This window comes from Asparagus officinalis, chromosome 6, assembly GCF_001876935.1.
Source record: "Asparagus officinalis chromosome 6, Aspof.V1, whole genome shotgun sequence".
Lineage (NCBI taxonomy): Eukaryota > Viridiplantae > Streptophyta > Magnoliopsida > Asparagales > Asparagaceae > Asparagus > Asparagus officinalis.
The window spans coordinates 7167864-7190088 of NC_033799.1; the positions used below are offsets into that span (position 1 = coordinate 7167864).

At 36.4% G+C, this 22225-nt stretch overlaps 3 protein-coding genes across 5 annotated transcripts; 1 reads left to right on the forward strand and 2 right to left on the reverse strand.

Moving 5' to 3' along the window:
• On the forward strand, positions 30–4019 carry LOC109844349 (U5 small nuclear ribonucleoprotein 40 kDa protein). The gene is made up of 2 exons (XM_020413342.1): positions 30–1530; positions 2768–4019. The coding sequence occupies exon 2, from the start codon at positions 2823–2825 to the stop codon at positions 3843–3845; it is 1023 nt and encodes a 340-aa protein (XP_020268931.1). The 5' UTR covers positions 30–1530; positions 2768–2822; the 3' UTR covers positions 3846–4019.
• On the reverse strand, positions 4137–5695 carry LOC109845686 (putative clathrin assembly protein At2g25430). Its single transcript, XM_020414955.1, is given in 3 exon segments — positions 4137–5018; positions 5020–5409; positions 5456–5695. Coding segments are annotated over 3 exon segments (1152 nt in total). The 5' UTR covers positions 5546–5695; the 3' UTR covers positions 4137–4346.
• Positions 10125–21251, reverse strand: LOC109844407. Of its 3 annotated transcripts, XM_020413413.1 has the most exons (10): positions 20976–21251; positions 20857–20902; positions 20714–20765; positions 20109–20204; positions 13062–13096; positions 12765–12801; positions 12610–12675; positions 11589–11667; positions 11402–11506; positions 10125–10465 (listed from the first exon to the last, which is right to left on the reverse strand). In XM_020413413.1, the coding sequence occupies exons 1-9, from the start codon at positions 21171–21173 to the stop codon at positions 11429–11431; spliced, it is 687 nt and encodes a 228-aa protein (XP_020269002.1). In that variant the 5' UTR covers positions 21174–21251; the 3' UTR covers positions 10125–10465; positions 11402–11428. The 3 variants fall into 3 exon arrangements, with proteins under 3 accessions (XP_020269002.1, XP_020269001.1, XP_020269003.1); XM_020413412.1 differs by lacking the exon at positions 10125–10465 and having other exon boundaries at positions 11061–11506; XM_020413414.1 differs by lacking the exons at positions 10125–10465; positions 13062–13096 and having other exon boundaries at positions 11061–11506; positions 12765–12818; positions 20976–21250.

Consider the following 22225-nt stretch of genomic DNA (forward strand, 5'->3'; position numbering starts at 1 on the left):
TAGCGAAGAGTTTTTTGTCGATGTAAAACTAGTCACTAAGATAGTTCCAGTTGTATCTAGTAGGTTGCAACAAGTCATGGATATGAATTGCTGCACAAAATTAGTGAGAAAAATAAGGAAAAATAAAAGTGAGAAGGAATTAACTGTACCTAAATAGCACTATAGCATGAGGAGAAATATTACTATAAAACCCACTTTTGTGGAGGCATAACCATGAAGACACCTCTAGATCTAGACCATTAGTTGATTAAGCGACACAACTATGATGATTAGAAAAGAAAATTTTAAATACTATGCAGCTGTGAAGTTTTCTATTGTCAAGCAATGTCTCTTGAATTGTAAAGATGTTTAAGACTTATGTTTATTTGATTGATCTAGCCTATGAGATAACTAAATTTTATTCGAGATCCAGTGAGACATCCATTCTTGAGGTGATCTAAGGGGGACAACATGTCTTAGATTTAGAAAGATGCGTTACCTATTTACCTAGAATGCTCTGAAAATGGTTATGGAGTGCAATACCATTACAACAGTATAGATATACATGTGCTAAAGTTATAAAAACCAGGATAAAAAATCACACACGTATGCACGCGAGCGCACAAAACACACATACATGTTACTAACTTACTATAGAAAGCAAGGTTTAAAAGTTTCCGCATCTGCTTAGGCGGATCTATAGTATGCATTTCAGAAGTTTCGACATTTTCACATCAAACAGATGTAGGCATCAGAAATTTTGTCAGTGTGATAGTTTCTGTGTTGATTTCTCTCTACTTTTTTCAAGCACACCACTATTAAATAAATTTTATTGTCTCAAAACTGGCATCTCCTCCTGTAATGAACAATAGCCAGTGTCAACCTATAATACTTGTTATTAGCCTATATCGTCAGCATCGAGTGGTATGACTAGAATAGATCAGCATGCTTAAAATCTGTGATACAACAAGGCAAATACGTGCCAATATTGACTGATACCTCAAACATTGGGTATGAGTGCGGTGTTACAATGCCAGCACAACAATACACCAAATATTAGAGAATATATCGTTTTACAGCCTGGTAAATCAGAATATACTTGCAGACTGGGCATACATTTTTATGTATGTCTTGATGTTCACCAAACCTCATGACCCATAAAACAGTTCAGTAAGCACCATATTCTGAATCGCAAGTGATAGTTTTCAACTTACACGTACTGTTCCATAACTAACCTATGGTTGCTCCCTATTATGAAAGTTGGCAAATCATATGAATTTACAAGGTTGATTGCAAATTGATTTGTTAATCCAATGATTCGTGAATTGAATTGAATTTAACTATATAATATTCAGTATGTGTCTGTCAAAGTGTTCATGCTTCACTAGATGTGGCTGTCTACACAGATTCCTCTAGTTGCTTTTCCGTCAGGCATCTGTGTGCCGAGTCCGCGGCATCTGTGTGCCGAATCCACGGACGATGATACAAAAATTTGGAAATCTGGGGAAGACAGAGGAATGCATATTATGCTATGCTCATTAATGTCAATTAGTAAGACAAAAGATATACATTTATGTTTGACTGTTTGTCCATGTTTTGAGATTATATGACTTCGTCTACGTGTTATGTTAGTGTACTCTCTATATAGAGGAAATCATGACGAATGTCAATCAGTTAAATGTACATTCATGCTTACTATTATGGATGATCTAAAAAGTGGTGTGGGATGTTCATGCTGGGACATCATTTCTGACTGCAGATAATGAGCCACAACCTGACCTGTTATACATCTTTTTATTAATATACTATTTTGTAAGTTTTCTTTTGAGATGAACTAATCATACAAAAACAAAATCCTCTCGTGTGGGATGAATTTGACGTTTCAAGTTGTCTACCTTAGTTAGGTGTTTTCATCCACACTGAGTTGAGGGAGGCGATTTTGACCCCACAGTCTTTTATAGCCACTAAACACAATGTCTAGTTTTTTATTGTAATCTCCCCTTGGATATCTATCCTAGATATTGGGTTACTCTTAAGTCGAGATATACAATTAATCCATAGTCCATACCTTCGCTGGCTGGCTGGTATCGGTGCTGTATTTCATGTCTAAAACATGATTATTATGCTTGCTATATTTGTTAAACTTCCTTTCATGTCATATTTATTCTGGAATTTATGATGCTGTTGCTATTCTATTAAATATATAAGATGCTTTTTCAAACGTGATTGATAGGGTTTATTATCTACCACTGTGAAGAAACTTCTGTAATGTGCTTAAAACTGGACGTTTTGACGTGTATTATGCCCTGAGGCAGGATGAATCCAATTTCCTATGATAAACACTGAGAACTTCCCTTCAGTAGTTTTGCTTACCTGTCTTTTAAGTTTAATGACCTGTCTTCCAATTTCCTTAGCCAGGAATTATATTGTCCAATGTCAGGTTGACCGCCTCATCACTCCAACTCTTTGCGAGTCAGCCCATCTCTTTGTTCTTTCTGCTTATTTTTCCCCTTAGCCAACCCACAATTTTCATAGAAACATAGTAGAAGTTTCTATGGTAAATGACTATTCAATAATTATTCCGCAAAAATATCATCTTCTGTATTCACTTTGTTCAAATTATTTATTGTTGTTGTTGTCCTTGTTGTTCTTGTTGTGTATAAGTGGATAGATTTTATGAAGATTTCTTTCTTTACCTGAGAACGAGAAGATTTGTATACGAAATCTTGGCAAAAATCTTGAGTGAAGTACTTGCACCTCTAAACACTTCTACGTTTGTCTAACCCAGGAATTGCCCTTCATCAGCTATAAGAATACTCATCTCCATCAGCTTCTAGATCAAAATGCTCACCGTTCCAAGAGAACCTAACAATTCTCTAGCCATCGCGGGCTCAAACAATCCCATCCAACCGTTGGGCCTCAACGGCAAAACCCCACAGCGAACCTCCAGTCTCGAATCCCCCATCATGCTCCTCACTGGCCACCAGAGCGCCGTCTACACCATGAAGTTCAACCCATCCGGAACTGTGATTGCATCTGGGTCCCATGACAAAGACATCTTCCTTTGGCATGTCCATGGCGACTGCAAGAACTTCGCTGTCCTCCGTGGCCACAAGAACGCTGTCCTCGACCTCCACTGGACTCCCGATGGCACCCACATAATTTCTGCAAGCCCCGACAGAACGCTTCGAGCTTGGGATGTTGAGTCTGGAGGCAAACAAATCAAGAAGATGGCCGAGCACTCATCACACGTTAACTCCTGCTGCTCGTCTCGCCGGGGCCCACCGCTCGTCGGTAGCGGCTCTGATGACGGCACTGCAAAGATTTGGGATTTGAGACTTCGCGGAGCGATTCAGACTCTACCTGATAAGTATCAGATAACTGCTGTAGAATTCTCTGATGCTGCTGATAAAATTTTCACTGGAGGGCTCGATAATGATGTGAAGGTTTGGGATCTTCGAAGGATGAATGAAGTGGTTATGACTCTTCAAGGACATGGAGATATGATCACAGGGATGCAGCTGAGCCCCGATGGATCTTATCTGTTGACTAATGGAATGGATTGCACGCTGAGGATTTGGGATATGAGGCCATATGCTCCTCAAAACCGTTGTGTTAAGATTTTTGCTGGTCACCAACATAATTTCGAGAAAAATTTGCTGAAGTGTGCTTGGGCTCCTGATGGAAGTAAGGTGACCGCTGGAAGCTCAGATCGAATGGTTTATATCTGGGATACAACGTCGAGGAGGATTTTGTATAAGTTACCAGGGCATAATGGATCGGTGAATGAGACTGCTTTTCATCCGAGCGAGCCTATCATTGGTTCTTGTAGCAGTGATAAGCAGATTTACCTTGGAGAGCTCTAGTTTTAAAGTTTCTATTGTCACTTCCAGTTTGTTTGGTGAAATTTGGGTGAAAAGTATTAGTTTGTTGTAGTGTTTTCAGTGAATACCGCTGTGGCTGATTGAAACTTTGAGAAGATTGACTATTGGAGAATGCGGTGTATGATTTCTATTTTGATGGAACCTTAGCTTATAGAATTGTTTCTGATGGTGCTCCGTATCTATTCTCACAGAGGAATTATCTCTAGGCACAGCGAATCCGAGGTAAGTTTTATGAGAATTTGTTCATATTGTTAGCTATGATTAGAGAAGGAAATGCTTGCTAGTTATACCTCATTGCTATATAAATTTGCTGAATGCGTTCATTTGAAAGAATTATCTGAATTGAAACATCATTCATTGAACTGAACGTCATAGTCTCAGTTCTACACGTATTCGTTTCATTTGTATACTCTCAAAATCCCATCTTGGGGGTAACTGTGTTCTTATCTTTATCCTTCTTCTGTATATCCCGTGGCAGACAATTTATAGAAATGCTAGGTTTCTCTCCATGATCCTGTTCTGATGCTTCACCCATTGCTCCTGCTCTTGAATGAGCTTTTGCCTTGCCTCCCCATCCAACTTGTTCTGTATCCATGCCGATTTCTCGAATGACTTTCTTGCTGACCCTCTCTCCTCATCTCTTGCACTCGATGCTCGATACGAACGAAACGAAAGACAACGCCTATCATCGTCTTCGATGATGAACGGATTTATTGAACCCTGGCAACTGCTAGGGTTTCGTGACACCCTCTCTGATTCCGGTTCCTTCCCCCTTCTTGGTAGAATCGAGTCCAACACAGACTCCGACGGTGATCCAAGAAGCAATCTCTGGGGGCTCTCGGTATAGCTTGGTGGTGGAGTGGCACCCTTATGACCCCTTAGGAAATCATTGAGCCTCTGGAGTAACTTCTTTGATATCTTCTGAACCGTTGGGTACTCTGAAGAGCTGCATATGCCCATATTCTTGCACAGTGCATAGAACTCGTCGAGATCCTCGAACAATTTGGCCGTCTTTCTACACGCCTCGACGGTGGCTACGCATGAAGGGTAAGGAAGCTGGAAGAAGTTGTCGAGAAGAAGAGATATGCCTCTGGCAACATCATCGTACAAGTCGAAGCTCTCGCGGATGATGGAGCAGAGTGAGATCTGCACGAGCCCGGTTCGTCTTCGCCAGTCCGGTAGGCCTCGTTCCAACTGCCCGGTCAAGGAGCTGTTGCCAGTGCTGGATCCGGTCAAGCAAAATTCCTGGTTTCAGGTCAGTCGGGCAGCGGCGACGACGACGACGGAGGGAAATATAGCCTTGGAGGGACGCCTGAAGTCGAGCATCGAGGTAGCGAGCGTAAGTCCGGACGAAGGCGGTGAAGTCCCAAGGGGACGACCGGAAGGACGATAGGTCGAGTAGGCGGTGCATGGCCGCTTCACGCCGGAAGTCGGGGCCGCCGTCGAGCATTGTGGTGTAGATGACGGTTAGGGTTTTCAAGGCGACGACCCAGTTGGAGGTTTTGGTCACGGCAGGCCGGCAGGGAGGGGAGGCAAGCAGGCAGGACTTCCGGGGCGGTAGCGGTCGTTGACCGGGGACTTCGCTCGAGTGCTGTCGATGAGCCCCGTAAGGCGACGAGGGCGAGAGTGATGCTCGTCTGGTCCTTGACGGCGCCGAACACCTTCTTAAGCTTGGGGGCCATTGTGGCCGGAGTTCGGTATGTGATTGTTCTGTCCCTCTCTAAAACCAAATCCTTAGCATTATTGAAATTGGATGATTGTTAGGGGGGAGAAGAAAGAAAACTACACGGTGGTTGTTTGGTTTCTTGGAAGGTTTTTGAAGTCGGAATGTTTTAACGGTATTTTGAAAGGTTGCAACTGTTTTTTGAAGGGGGGTGAAAAGGGAGGAGGAAAATAAGAGGGGTTGTCAAAAAATGAGCTTTTTTTTCTTTTTACTAAAGAAACGAGTGGATCGGGTTTGATTTCTATTTTCAGGGATAATTTTTTTCGGAATAAGCCTATTTTTAAATTTTTCATGTTGGTGTCCGTCCTATTATTTCGAGAAAAAGAAATGTTTGAAAGTTTTTGATTAAGCTCTTTTTGAGGTTCACTTGCACGAGGCTAGATGAGACTGAGAAAGAATCAATGCAAGAACTAAAGCTTTAAAATTTATGCTTTTTCTTAGGTAGGTTTTACAAAAATCCTCTAAAATTTTGGGTGGGATCGGCTAAATACCCATATTGGTATTTTAATTCCACCGCATTTATTAAGAAGGTATTTTAATTGATTCAACTTACCAGCAATGCCCTTTTTCTCGTCAGCGACCAATTTTCCGGCGAGAGCTCGTCCCGTGCGTGGCACATGATGACTTAAACTGTTTTTTAGCTGCTGATGTGGCACGAATTTTCTGACGTGACAGTGTTTAAAGGCGGGAATTAACCTTCTAAATCTCAATTCACCCAAAATAGGACAGATCCGTGTCACATTAGCAGCTAAAAACAGTTTAAGTCATCACGTGTCACGCACGTGACGAGCTCTGCCGGAAAACTGGTCACCGACGAGAAAAATGACCTTGTTGGTAAGTTGAATCAATTAAAATGTCTTAAAGCATGTTTGCCTAATTAAAATACCTTCTTGATAAATGGGACGGAATTAAAATACCAATATGGGTATTTAGCCATATAAAGACTGTGGAAATACTAGATAAGAGCTATCATCTCATTCAGCATGATAAACTACAGAAAGATTAGAGTTATGACGATCATCTACCCTCGTGCTTGAAGATTGGATCTTATAACACTATCTTTTGATAGCTTATTTAACATCTTTAAATTTAAAACGTAGAAAGAGATTGAGGGAACAATAAGGAGATTGGCTCATTGTTTTGTTCCACATCTCGTTTTTTTTTTTTCAGAACTTCACAATTTAATTATTTTGATATTACAAGTAAGTACGCTCGAACTCTCCTCCCAACAATCAACTATCACAAACTATTCTCTGAAGTCTGAACCAACAAAACCTCGATCGTTGTAGCTCGTTACTAATTAATCGTTGAATAAACCTTGAAGTTTGTTGAACCAATGCCTTAATCTTAACTTGAGCGTTTTGTTGTCACATGGGCAAAGTTTAGTTGGTAGAATAAATGAGTTTGAAGGTTGTTTTGATGGTTAATTTTGTCTAATCTTGCAGTACATGCAAAATGAGAGGCTGAGATGAGAATTTTCAGGTTCGTAGACCGAAGGATATGCAAATGAGTGCTGTAACAAAATTCCAAATAGGAGAAAATATTTAATGTTCTCGATTTTTTTTATTAGTAGACTCTGTCACCTGGACATTTATGCATTTGCGTAGTGATTAATTAATATGATTGATCGATAGAAGAAATTTTCACGGACAAATTTTCAAAACCAACCTATTTGAAAATTTAATCCCAGAAAACAACCATTTTCAAACTTAATTGTAAAAACCGACTAGGTTTCAGCCTTGGAGCTAAAACCAGATCGGTTTTTAAAAATTTTTATCCGAAACTTCACGGGAGTTGAACTCCCGTGAAGTTTAGTAAAACTGCGAAACTTTACGGGAGTTGAACTCCCGTGAATTTTCGTAGTTCAAATTTTTTTTTTGAATTGCGAAACTTCACGAGAGTTCAACTCCCGTGAAGTTTAGCAGTTTTACTATTTCCGAAGTTTTTTTCACAAAAACCGACTTAGTTTCAGCGCCAAGGCTGAAACCAGGTCGATTTTTACAATTAAGTTTGAAAGGGGTTGTTTTCTGGGATTAAATTTCCAAATAGGTTGGTTTGAAAATTTGTCCAAATTTTCACTGTAGACCTATTCCCATATTTAATCCCTAAAACCGACCAACTTTAAAGTTATTTATGAGAATCGATCCACTTTGAGTTAATTGCGTTACTAATTAGTCGGGATTGCCAACCCCGACTAATTAGTAGCCCAATTAGCAGCCACAAACATTCCATGTTCCCTGACCCCGCTTGTAATTAGGCTACTAATTAGTAGGGGTTGATAACCTCGACTAATTAGTACCGTAATTAACTCAAAGTGGGTTGATTCTTATAAATAAATTTAAAGTGTGTCGGTTTTAGGGATTAAATCTGAGATTAGTCTACAGTGAAAATTTCTTCTTGATCGATATATCATACATAATAAACGCAACAGATCAGATCCACCGAACGCTAGTATGAATCCGCAGCAAAAGTTTTCCACATGAATAAATAAATTAAGGTTTACACGGTTTACACATCCAAGCATGGATTAGAACAAGCCAACATATAATTATTTCCAAATATAATGAGCTCTTGATAATATTTTTCTCTCTAATCATCTTCCCTCTTTGATCACCCTCCACAGATATTTTCCACTTGCCATGTCCATAAATGCCCAAAACCCATCTCCAATTACCTGTTTAATTTACACAAAACCATCATTAATTTCGAAAAAAACAAATAAACTAATGAAAATAAATATAACGAATAAAATCAAGAGTGTTTTTTTTTTAACTTTCTGGTCCCCTTCGTTTTTCTTCGGATCACCCGTCGGGGTCTCGGTTTCAGGCTCCGTAATGTGACCCTGCGGTGACCTCACCGCCCTCCAAGCGACGAGCCCCGCGATTGCGGCCGAGAGAAGCACGAGAATGATGCGCAAAGGGCACATCCTTAGGACCGCCGGTGAGATTATTATAGAAGGGGTTCTTTGGAAAAATTTCTACGTCCGAGAAAAGCGAAGGGGAGCCGCTCCGCACGAGAGAGGAATTCACGGCGACTTTCCCTCGTCCAGTGGAATAACAAAACGCGGGAGGCGCTTTGCTTTCGCGGACGTCAATGTTCGACCCAAGAGTGGGACCCGCGTCCAGAAGTTGGAGAAACTTCCCAAACTATTTATCAAAAACTTTTTAAAGCTTGCAGATTAATACCCTCAGTAGTAGGGGTGCTAAACCGTATCTGTATCCGAGGAAATATTCGTAACCGTATCCGTTAGGATACAGATATGATTACTCAAATCTATAATCGATAGAATATGGTTTCGGATATGGTTTTGTAGTGAAATATCTGTATTCGTATCTGAAATATCTGAATACATATTAGTGATACTATTACGATAGTTCCGATTCTTAGATTATGGATTTGTGGTTAGTTTTGATGATCAAGATGTCTAATCTTAACTTTTCAGTTATAATGAACATATTAACACTCTTTTGTATCACATGAACTATGTTTTTTTCTCAATACTATCTAGTTTTCTCATATCTGTTTTGTATCAGCTTGCATATCTGCTTATATCCGCATGTATATCCGTAACCGTATCCGATTTTAGCGGATATGGTTATGAATTTTCCTTATCGATGTACATCTGTATCCTTATCCGTATCCGAGATAGGTAAGAGGATATGGATATGATAAGCATCATATCAGAGCCGTATCCGGACCGCATGCACTCCTACTCAGTAGTCAATTATGCACACCACATGAAAACTACGGCAAGAAAATTCTCGTGTGATGCTAGCACGTTAATTTTAGAATATTTTAACTCTTAACATTTATTATACTTATGAAAAATATTATTTTAAACTATAATTATTGTAGGTTTTAAATAGAATTACGTTAGTTTTAACAATAAACTTAACATTTGTTAATCTTACTATTAAACTTAGGAAAATTCTCATGTGATGCCCCAAGAAAATTCTCATTTGATGCTACCATGTTAATGTTAGAGTATTTTAACTCTTAATATTTGATAAACTTACTATTAAACTTAAGGAAAAATCTTATTCTAAACTACAATTTTTGTAGGTTTCAAAAAGAACTACAATAGTTCTAACAATAAATAAGGATTAAAAAATTCTAAAATTAACACATGGGTATCACCGTATCACATGAACATATTCCCGGATAAATTCTCAAATTTGCATAATTGAGGGTATTAAAATTCTAAAATTAACACATGGGTATCACAGGATAAATTCTCAAATTTGCATAATTGAGGGTATTAAAAAATTCTAAAATTAACACATGGGTATCACCGTATCACTTGAACATATTCCCGGATAAATTCTCAAATTTACATAATTGAGGGTATTTGTGTGCAAATCTTAGAACGTACTTAAGAGCTGCCAGAAACAAGTGAGCGTACAATTACTTCAAGTGCAATTAAGCCATATCTATTCACAGGAAAAGGCGAATAGAAGTTTCTACACGTTTTATCAATCCATGAACAGGATAATGGATAGGTTAGATGCATACATTACCGTACAGGAATAACCAATAAAAACCCAAAAATGTATCAAGATTGGTTGAACTTGCATCACAAATATTAGTGACAAAACATTCAGTATTTTACATGCCAAGCCTGAGCTGTTCAGATTCATCTCTGTTCAACACGCAAGAACAGAATGTAACCTGAAGTTAACACAAGTAAGGTCAAGTTATATTACATGTTTTCTTCAAGCAAGCTGAGCTTCTGTGTATAAACTTTACAGGAACATTTTTGACATACAGACAGGCACAAATGTCCCATGAAACCATGGAATCCCGCAAATCAAACCTTTGAGAATTCCCAGTCACCAATAACGAGTTCACCGATGAATATATTTAAATCCATCCAAATCACCTTATAATTTTAGAATATTTTAACTCTTAACATTTATTATACTTATGAAAAATATTATTTAAAACTATAATTATTGTAGGTTTTAAATAGAATTACGTTAGTTTTAACAATAAACTTAACATTTGTTAATCTTACTATTAAACTTAGGAAAATTCTCATGTGATGCCGCAAGAAAATTCTCATTTGATGCTACCATGTTAATGTCAGAGTATTTTAACTCTTAATATTTGATGAACTTACTATTAAACTTAAGGAAAAATCTTATTCTAAACTACAATTTTTGTAGGTTTCAAAAAAAACTACAATAGTTCTAACAATAAATAAGGATTAAAAAATTCTAAAATTAACACATGGGTATCACCGTATCACATGAACATATTCCCGGATAAATTCTCAAATTTACATAATTGATGGTATTTGTGTGCAAATCTTAGAACGTACAAGTGAGCGTACAATTACTTTAAGTTTAAGTGCAATTAAGCCATATCTATTCACAGGCAAAGGCGAATAGAAGTTTCTACACGTTTTATCAATCCATGAACAGGATAATGGATAGGTTAGATGCATACATTACCGTACAGGAATAACCAATAAAAACCCAAAAATGTATCAAGATTGGTTGAACTTGCATCACAAATATTAGTGACAAAACATTCAGTATTTTACATGCCAAGCCTGAGCTGTTCAGATTCATCTCTGTTCAACACGCAAGAACAGAATGTAACCTGAAGTTAACACAAGTAAGGTCAAGTTATATTACATGTTTTCTTCAAGCAAGCTGAGCTTCTGTGTATAAACTTTACAGGAACATTTTTGACATACAGACAGGCACAAATGTCCCATGAAACCATGGAATCCCGCAAATCAAACCTTTGAGAATTCCCAGTCACCAATAACGAGTTCACCGATGAATATATTTAAATCCATCCAAATCACCTTACGATAAGAAATTCAATCTCGGTTCTAAGCCCACATTAATGTCAACCCGACGAAGAGGAGAAGAGCCAGTCCAAAACACATCCCTGCAATGGCTGCGAATGCCTGAAGGGGAGGAAACAGTCTTCAAGACGGAAGAAGTGAAGTTACAAGGATACCTGCCCCCATGAAACTTAAAGTGTTTTACCTTTCCTTTAGACTCGAAATTGAACTTGATCGTGAACCAAGACAAGCCTTTATCTACAAATGGAGCTAGTGCAAGAGCCCTACAGATCAAGTATGCACAAAAAGATATTACAATAACCAATGATATCATTTAACGTTTATTGTTTTAATACCTTTTACTAAATAATAAGAGGAAAAGGGATATTCTATCTCCATTCTCCATCCATGATATTACCAAATTTAAAGAAATTATTTTATTGTTGCTTCTGAGCTGTTCCGATAACTGGTGAGTAGCCTTGATACAAGATAATTTGTAGGCTCCTCTATTGTGAAGTATTTTGTTGTTTGATTCTATGTGTCAATGGTTGATGGCCATTTGGGCCCTCCTTGATGAGGGCTTCCAGATTTAAAAGGAAATAGTACAAAATCATCTCTATTTGATGGAGCGTGGTAGATCTACACAGTGTCCAGTGATGTCACAAGAGACACTAGATTGCAATACCCTAGTTGACAAGTCACTCCAGATAATTTGGGGCTCGCAAATATACTAAGACGACATACATGGGGAAACCACTGGGGGAAAAAACCAGATTCCACAACTGTTGATGGATGAAGTCCAAAAGGCTTAGTTGATGATGGTGCGGGTCATGCCATATGCAATCTTGAAAGACATTCTCTTTGGCAAACAGATTATCTTTCTAAAATGGGCATATATAGAACTTTCCAATAAGTTGTGCAATATATACATGAACGTACAATTACCCTCGTATTTTTTCCCCAACGAAAACCTAACTCTATGAAGTACATCTCTTAGTTGAGATGGATACTACAAAGTAACAAGCAAATTCTTTTGGCCAATTGTAAACCAACTAGCAGCCTGTATCAGCTATGTCAAGTTCTTTGTAAATGGGGAAAAGGACCTCATTTACCAATTAAGCATTAACTGCAAACAACTTGGAAACATTAATGACAATATGCCCTATTAATAGAAAACTAGTGATGGATATATAACAGTGAAAATAACTGGAGTTTTGAGAGCTAACCCTCCAGCTCGGATTATTTTCGTGACCTGGCTACCAGCCCACACCATTGCCATTACTTTAAGGAATCTGTTTAAGCAGGGTTTCAAGAGAAACAATGTCAACACTTTAATGAAATGTAGTTAAGTATGATAGCCTAGAAAAAATATTGAGGTTACCTTTCAACAGCTGCAGCATAGCCCATTCTTCCAGGAGCTGGAGCAAAATAAAACCTTAAACAAAACAAAAGGAATGCAAAATTCTTTTGAAATACTCTTCTAGAATGGATTGGAACTCCAATGGCACGCTGCAATTACATAGATGCACTGATATGCACGTGTGAAAGATACAAGGGACAAAGCAAATGATGCAAAACTAAGGCAATTATTGCATATGTTAATACCAAATGATGGTGTTTTAACAGTATACCAACTTTAAAAAGATAGCACCAAATCCACTTAATCATGCAAAAGTACCTTTCTTCCAGCTAATCCGTAAGCTAGAACAGCTCCTAAAAATGGGTATGAATTAGCAACTAGTATCCAGTATCCATTTACACACACGCACACTATATATATAATGTACATCACATAGGGGATGTGTGTGTGTGTGTATATGCACACACCCCTACATCATGTATATTCTCCAAAATCCTTTTAAGCTACACAAAAGTTTTGGAGTTGCCATGAGGGTTGATGGTTATGATTTTGTACTCTAATATGCACCACAGATTGAGCGTCCTTTCATGGGCTGAAACTTGGACTCATGCGCCATTACTTTTTTTAATTCATCTTAAATGTGTGAACACTAGGATTCGAAGCAGATTAGTTCTGGTAACATCTTACAATTCTCTTCCACGATACCAACTCTAGACATTGAGAATAATATAAGGGGTTGTTTAGTATGCTGCAAAAATAAATTGCAGCATATGTTGCATGAACTCAACTTCAAACCCGATGTTTGGATATTTGCAATCATATTGTAGGAAATGTATTTCCAAATTCAAATTTAGTGTTTGGTTAAAAAACAATTAAGGCAATAGCTACGAAATTTAGTCATAAAAGAAAACTTGGGTAAATGGTTTTCCTACTTGGATTTAAAAAGATTTTTTTGATGAGGTGGAATTATTTTTATTTTTTAATTCTCTTTTTTTGAAGCTGCAGCTTTTCCTCCCACCAAATTGGCCTTAGCATTTGCTGTAATTTTTCTCTACAAACATAAGTCCATCTACCATTTCCTAATTACAAAGTTGTAAGCCAATCAATGTATTTACAAATCCAATTGCTCTATTTATACTTGCAACTATGTTTCAATCCAACCAAACAACCCCTAAATATAAGTTTAAATCTCAAATTGTGTTATGACTAGAATTTAAAAAGATATATTCAATAGAAATAACCCAAAACTTGTTCGGTATAGCTAATGAAGATTCTCACTCATTAAAATTATACCCTCAAGTTCATTAGATGACATTATACATGGAAATCAAAATCATATTAAAAATTATAAAACATAAAAAATACAAAAAGAGAGAATAATAACCTCTTCTTCATCAAGCAAATTATGAGTATCACGATGAATTACCCTCTTACAAGAACACAATTTTAGTGGTTTTGTTGTTGTTTAAGTTGCAATTCCTTTCCATATGTAATCATTTTTTCACTACCTTTTACCTTTGCAATATCAGGTGATTGAATATCCATATTCTGAGGTAATTCAATTCCTTATTGTATAGCTTGTGAATAGTCTAATGCATTTTCTTCGTAGTATTGGGATCAAGTTTTTTCTGCTAATAAACACATGACACACCTCTTGCGAAAAAGTCAAGTTCGCAATTTTATAAACATCACATGATAACTTCGTGACACCTAAATCTTATGTTTTAGCATAACTTCCTTGACTTTTCAAGCCATCATAATGATGAATTGTTTTATTTGTTATTAATGCAATTCATCTTTTCGAATATAATAACAAAATGGCAAAGAATCAACAATTCCATTTTGTAATACTATAAGGATATGTTTAATAGGATATCTTCAATTTCAAGTTTATTACAGCTGCGTAGTGCACCTTCTTGTCATCCTCTATGAATTACTTAGTAGTTATCTTTATATCTATTGATTTCCCAACCTTTTTGACGATTTATTTTCATGCAATTTCATCATCTGCTTTCATTAGGCATTCATGTCTCAAACTTTATACAATTCCTTCTTGAAAGAGGAAGAACTTGTTCTCTTGTGTAAAAGTTCAACATCTTTCTATTTCTAATTTTTTGTCCAGCTCAATTGTTGCTTATTTAAAGGATTTTATAGATAGTTGCCAACTCATTTTGTCTTTGGTTTGCAATAGATCATTCAAATGCAACAAGCTCAGTTAAAGTACAGAACATTTACATATCAATATAAGCATTGTTCATGCTTTCCAATCTCTGTGTTGTATGAAATTTAGTTAAATTTAGTTACCAAGATATTCTTTGCAAAAGTTGGTATCGGTTTTTGATGAACCTTGTACATACAAGACGATCATGATTATCTAATTCACGCGTTTAATCTTTTCATTTTGGCTCTCAAACTTTTGAGGAGTTTCTGAATTACAAACACACTTTGGTTTATAACAATAAACCCACTCTTGAAAGCTATTGCACCCTACGTTACCTGGACTCGGGTATGAGTATCCAATACGGGTGCTGATCCGAGTGTCCGATACGAAATTTCTAAAAATTTTGGATAAGGGGACACTGTCCTAAATTTCGACACAGGTACGGGAATACACTTTTAATAATAGTTTAATTTATTTAATGAAGTACAACTAATTAAATTTCATTCCTCTATCCCGTATACACTTTTACTTGCTTCAAATATTTATTGTAAAACCCAAACCCAAACCCAAAAATCCAAACCCACAAACCCAAACCCAAAGCCCAAACCCACAAACCCAAACCCAAACCCAAAACCCAAAACATAAAACCCAAACTAAAGTAAACTATGTAAAACTAATTCTCACTCACCCGAAACCGCCACGAAATTTCCATCGACCCGTTCTGTTCCTCGTCGAAGCTCGAACTATTCGAAACCTCTCGGATCCTAGTCTTCGATCTCGTCTTCTACCTCCGAGCTCGTCTTCAACCTCTGTCAAACAGTCGAAGCTTCGTCTTCAACCTCCGAGCTTCGTCTTTAACCTCCGTTCTGTTCCTCGTCGAAGCAGGAACTCGTCGAAGCCACCTCCACCTCCTCCATCGACGATGACGAGCCATCTCCTCACCCTCCTTCGTCGACGACGAGCAGCCGCAGCCCCACCGTATCCGAGTGCCAGCCACAGTATCTGACCCGTATTTCATACCCGGATCGGTGTCGGGTCGTATCGACGCCGGTACGACGGTCAAACCACCTTGTCCGAGTAACATAGATTGCACCAAGTTTACTTGTAAGTTCTTAAAATGCGCTACATGCATTACCTATGAACAGATTAAGAAAACATGTCTTGAATTGCAGCACTAATGGAAAAATATTGCTTAGCTAGGTGGGTGGCCAAAAGTTACTTTTTTCATTTCTTAAACAGTTAATAAAAGAAATTCTTTTCATCTATTAATCAAGTTCCAAAAATTAACAAATTGTTATGGTGATCAGCTCTGGTAAAGAGAAAACATCATATGATATTGATTTATATCGCTATGAAAGATTAACACATCGCCAAAATGATGATATGCTTTCCTTGCAAGAACAGCGGCCCAAAACACAACTGCCAATTTCTACTAGTGCCTTCCTTTTAAGTGTAATAGGAAGGTGTTATATCTTTCACACGTTTAAGATTCCATTAAGAACTAGGCAACATCAGTGTTCTTCTCTTCTATCCCATTTTACAAAGCATTACAAATATCTCTTTTGGTGCAAATAATATGACTAAAATCTCCAGTCTCTACATTTGAACCAGCATAAATTCTAATGCCCTTAAGTTTGCTTCTTTAAATGTGTTATGAAGACTTTTTTTGTTCTTGAGTGTCTATTCAATTGCTCCTTAGAAATTTTTGCTTTCTTAGAGTAATGCATGGATGATTGTGAACTTCAAAACACCTACAAATTGACCGCCATCCATCTGGTTTCTTAAAATCTTAAATCGTATAAACAATTTTCTATTGTATTTTGTCTTTTAAGCTACCAACATAAATAGGGCTGATAGAGAGGAGGGGGATGGGCATGTGGAATGGTTGTACAACACGAGAGAGGCAACAAGGATGTGATCAATATAGTCAATAAAAATCATAGCATTTGTAATAACTATTCTAACTATAATTCTTTTTTTGTAGGCTTTCATGTCCGGAGATGGAAGTTATTGAAGGAGAGCAAATGATAGAACCGTTTGAGGATTTGAAAAAGGCGCCAGGAAGATTTTTGCAATAAAGAGAAAGAAAGTAAAGGGAGAAGAAGAGGTGGATAGGCAGAAAGAGCACTGAGAAGAGAGAAACGGACAAACTCGAAGCAGGAACAGCAAATTATGTAGAGAGACGTGAAGAACTAGGGCCCATCACATATCACTTTAAAGATTTTAGCTAAAGAATTTTATCTATATATATATATATATATATATATATATATATATATATATATATATATATATATATATATATATATATATATATATATATTATTATACGAGAAAAATTGTCATTTCGGTCACCAAGCCCATAAAAATTGTGCCTTGGTAGTTGGTTGGCATATCCCTCCACTCATTCAAATGGTTGGCCAGTTATCTCACTGCCTCTCAACCTTGCGAATGTGGTCCCATTAAATGGTGAAAGGGATTGTGCAACCTCACTACCAAGCCACAAATTTATGTTGGTTACCAAGCCATACCATATATATATATAATATATATATATATATATATATATATATATATGGGAAAAGTGATTCTAAGGTGACACCTTAGATTCCCACCTAAGGACGCGGCCTAAAATCACATCATTCCCTAATTGTTTTTTCTGATCCGCTCCGTTGAACTTGATCTACACGTTCTTAAACCTAAACACACCAATTTTGGGGTGAGCCCGTCATGTTTTGACCCTTCGTTGAGCCGTGCAAAAAGTTCTATTCATTCGAAACCGTGCGGCGAGTGGATGAAGGGTCAAAACACGACGGGCTCACCCCAAAATTGGTGTGTTTAGGTTTAAGAACGTGTATATCAAGTTTAACGGAGCGGATCGGAAAAAACAATTAGGGAATGATGTGATTTTAGGCCGCGTCCTTGGGTGGGTATCTAAGGTGTCACCTTAGAATCACTTTATATATATATATATATATATAGTAATTAGCTCAAAAGCATGACAATCACAAGAGAAAATTGCTTAGCCAGTAGAAGATTTCAAGTGGACCCATATAGAAAGTGGTTGGTTTGAAAGTTTTAAGCTCATGCACATCTATGTGTCACCTGAAGAAAGCAACAATTTAATGGAATTATAGAACAGTCACTAGAGTATAGAAAATTCTCCTTTAACACATTTAAAGATTTAAGGACATTAGAATATATCGGTTTTAAAGATATAGTGGAGGTTATAGTGATATTGTTTGCATCAAAAGAGATAATTCGACACACTTTATAAAAAGAGAGGGAAGAGAAGAAAGCTTGTTATGCACAGTTGTTAATGAACAATTTAAAGGAGAAGAAAGAGATAAATTTTTAATTCTATTACATTTATAAAGTGGACATTGATAATAATTTGATATATGTGTTTTGGCTAGATGGTCTTGCAGGTAAAGTATATCCTTATCTTTACCGATGTTTTAATCTTTTTATATAACATACAGTACAAATCAATATCAACTGGTATTTTCTTCCTTTTCTAGAGTTAAATCATCACCGATGATGTGTTTATATTGGACATTGACTCATAAAATATGAAAAATTGATTCTTATATTTGGTTGTTTGAGAAATGACAGAAACAACATGTGGTCATCCACCTAATGTGATTATAACTGATCAAAAAATTTCACTGATATTGCAATTTAGGAGATATTTTCTAAATCTATTCATACATCTCGCATGTAACACATTCTATAGAAACTTACAGACAAACTTGTTGCAATAGCTTTCAATAGTCAGTTTATCATTTCAGTTCAATGTGTTTGGAACTAAGAGACTCCTCAAGAGTTTGAGCTAAGAGTAGATTTACATGATAATAAATTAGATAATCATGATTGGCTTTTTGACATGTACAAGGCTCGTAAAAAATGAACTGCAATTTATTCAAAGAATATCTTTAGAGCTGAATTCGTCAAACTCGAAGATTGGAGAGCATGAATGATAATATTGATAAGTATGTAAATAATATGAATACTCTAGTCGAGTTTATTGCACGTTTTGGAAGAGCTATTAGAAAACAAAGAGAAAACAAGTTGGTAGCAAACTACGAAACGATTAATAATAAGCAACAATTGAATATGATATTGGAAACTAAAAAGATGTTGAAGATTTTTATACAAGAGAATCCTACATTTTTCACGAAGAAATGTTCAAAATGTGAGATGTGAATTGTTAATGAGGAAAAAAATGGAATTGTGTGCAAATATTTTGTCAAAAAAGTTCAATGGACACAAAGGGAACCTATGAAATAATTTCTAGAGGGCACAAGAAAATGCAATATGCAGTTCTGAGAAACTTGAAACAAAAAGTATCTCTTAAAGGCATATCCTTGTGGCATTACGAAACAAATTAATTGATTTATTTCCATTTTATTCTATTTTGAAAAATGAACTGCATTAGTAACAAGTGAAATAATTCATGATAATAACTGATTTGAAAATTCAAGAAAATTGTGGTAAAGCACACAATTTAGACTTTACTGAGTCGTCAGATAATATTCATAAATTTGTGAATATGGCTCGCTCTTCGGAGATGTGTATTAGCAAAAAATTTCATTTAAAATCCTACCAAGAAAGCGCAAAGCTTAATGTACAAAAAATGAAACTACAAAAGAAAAAAATTGACTGAAATATATTCATCCACCCAATTGCAAAGACAAAAGGTGGTGAAAAAAAATAGAGGAAAGATAATTGCAATGGAAATAGCAGCAAAAGCGCCAAGATTATGTCATTGCAAGAAGATGGTACATTGGTGATAATTGCCTAACGAAAGATAGATTATATTCTCTCGCACTCTGTGTTTGATTTATTTCATACTTTATACTTTATATATTTGTCACTATGAATTCCAATTTTCATGCATACTTTTAACGAGTCGCTTTTTTTGTGGCCTTACTGAACAAGTGAACTGGTTCAAAGGAAAAAACAATGGTCTAATGTTTTTATTTATTAAATCTTTTAGACTATTTCTACATAATTCTCTTTAAATTCAAGTTGTAACACATCTGAGATTTAAACTTATTTGTAATGCTGTTCTCAATGCCTAATGCAGGATGTATGATGGATTTGATGGATATGTACACACACAAGGTAACAAGCAGACAAAACAATATATTAAAAAAGGAAAAATAATAACTTATAAACATTGAAGTTACACTAAAACTCACCAGACTAGAAGAAATGTTGCCAGATAATACATGGTATTAAGTAACCCATAGGATAGTACTCCTGCAATTCCGTATCTCTTTAAGTCTTGCACCAATCTACAAAGCAAGAAATAAGCAAAATCAATCTGAAAAAAATTCGAGAGGGGATCTAAAACCCAGCTAGTTTAGGTTCCTGTAACACCATATAGTCTTATGGAATTTATAGTTTACATTATAGTTTGTACAAGACTATAAGTTCAATAATGCATGGCATAAGTCCATGCACAAGACTTATCTGCATCGCAAAATTGCTTTGTGCGAAATTACGTTGGATGAAGGGAATGGACATTGAGCAATTAATGCATGGTTTAGCTAAAATTCGGTATAACTTTCACCGAGAAATAAAGGTCTTACATTGGGAGAAAACTGTAATAGCCACTACCGGATTGAACTTTTAATTGACACTAGTGCGGTGAATTTGCACAAACTCAAAACAACCCATTAAACATCGCATGCAGGCGGCTAGCTACTCAACAAGTGCATTCATATTAACTTTTGAGAAACAAAATCTAGCAATTCTACCTAAGAATCCAATATTAGGCATCAGCAAGTAGAAAGTATAGTACTCTTTAGGCGAAAAATTTTTCGCAGTTTTCTTTCCACTATCACTCTCCAAACCTTCAAAAAGAAAAAAAAAGTAATAAATTAGTTCTAGAAAAAGATCTAAAATTGTTATAAAACACAACAATTAACAGAATTAAACAATTACCATGGGGATCAGTAGAGCATTCATCCAAATTCTCAACGTGATTGACCTGAAACTAAACCAGTTAGTTACATAAAGATCTCAACTTTAAATAAATTGAAGGATTCTAAGAGTTAAATTACCTCTCTTTCATCATCCTTCGCTTTGAGATAAATCGAAGCCCTAGGTTTGTGTTGAACGCAAATCCAAACCCTAGAGACGCTCCATCGAAAAAATTGGCTCGATTCGTTCGGGTTTGAGAGGAAACAGTGAACCGCCCTTAGGCCGAACGCAGGTGACGGGATCCGTTGGGCGGTGAGCGGAACCAGCGCCGATGACATCTGGACGAAGCGGACGCCGATCGAGGAGAGAGATGGCGGGATTGGAGGCGTCGAGATTTCTTTTATCACGTGATACGCGCGTGAAATGATATTTTTTTGGTGCATGCCTTTTTGGCCTTTCCCCCCTTTAAATTATAATAATTCAAATTGTAATTAGCAATTTGCTAATCATATTTAATCATATTTTATGGTCTATTTCCAAACACAAATGAATAGAATTAGAGGAAGTTGTTATTCCTTGATCTTCTTGGTGGAAACAAAAAGAGGACATAATGAAATAAAAAAATGTAATTCATCTTTGGTTAGTGTATCTCCATTAGATGTTCCTATTAAATATTCCCCTATCTAATTTAGCTTTGAATTTTTATCTAAACTATTCAACTCTGTTAAATGTTGTATACATGTGTATGTGTTGGCGGCGTTTATATGACATGATTTTCATTTAAAAAGCAACACAACGCGTGTCAAATTATTAATTGGCTATTTGCATTTGGATTGTTTTGTCCCGGAAAAAAAAACCGCTTCAAGCCATTTGTCAAAATGTTTGATGTCCTAAAAGAAGCACTTTTAATCATCTGCGCCTATTTTGCGTGTTTTCCACGTGCTATAAAGTAAACGATTGTGCAATTTAACGGGTCACCTAGACAATAAATGTATTTCTAAGACATTTTCCATCACAAAATAAAATTTGTTTCTTGGAGACTATCTTTGTACCCTATTTAATTTTAAATTAAGTGACTTAAATGTAATTCACACGAAATTGATTAGTTTAAGTTCTTTGAATAGATGGTGTAAGATAACTACTTTAGAAATAAATATATATTTTATATGGCTTATTTATTCTTGTAGAGAAAATGGCTTAAACTGTCTGAGAAAAAGAAAAGTGCACCTCAATCGGTATCTAGGTAGAAATAATGTAGAGACAGAAGGAAATCAAAGAATGAGATTGGATTTTCCCTTACTCTTTTTCCTCTTCTTTTCATGAGTTATTTAATAAATAAAAAAAGACAACTATTTTGAAATGTATAAGGATTTGCTCAGGTCTACCATAG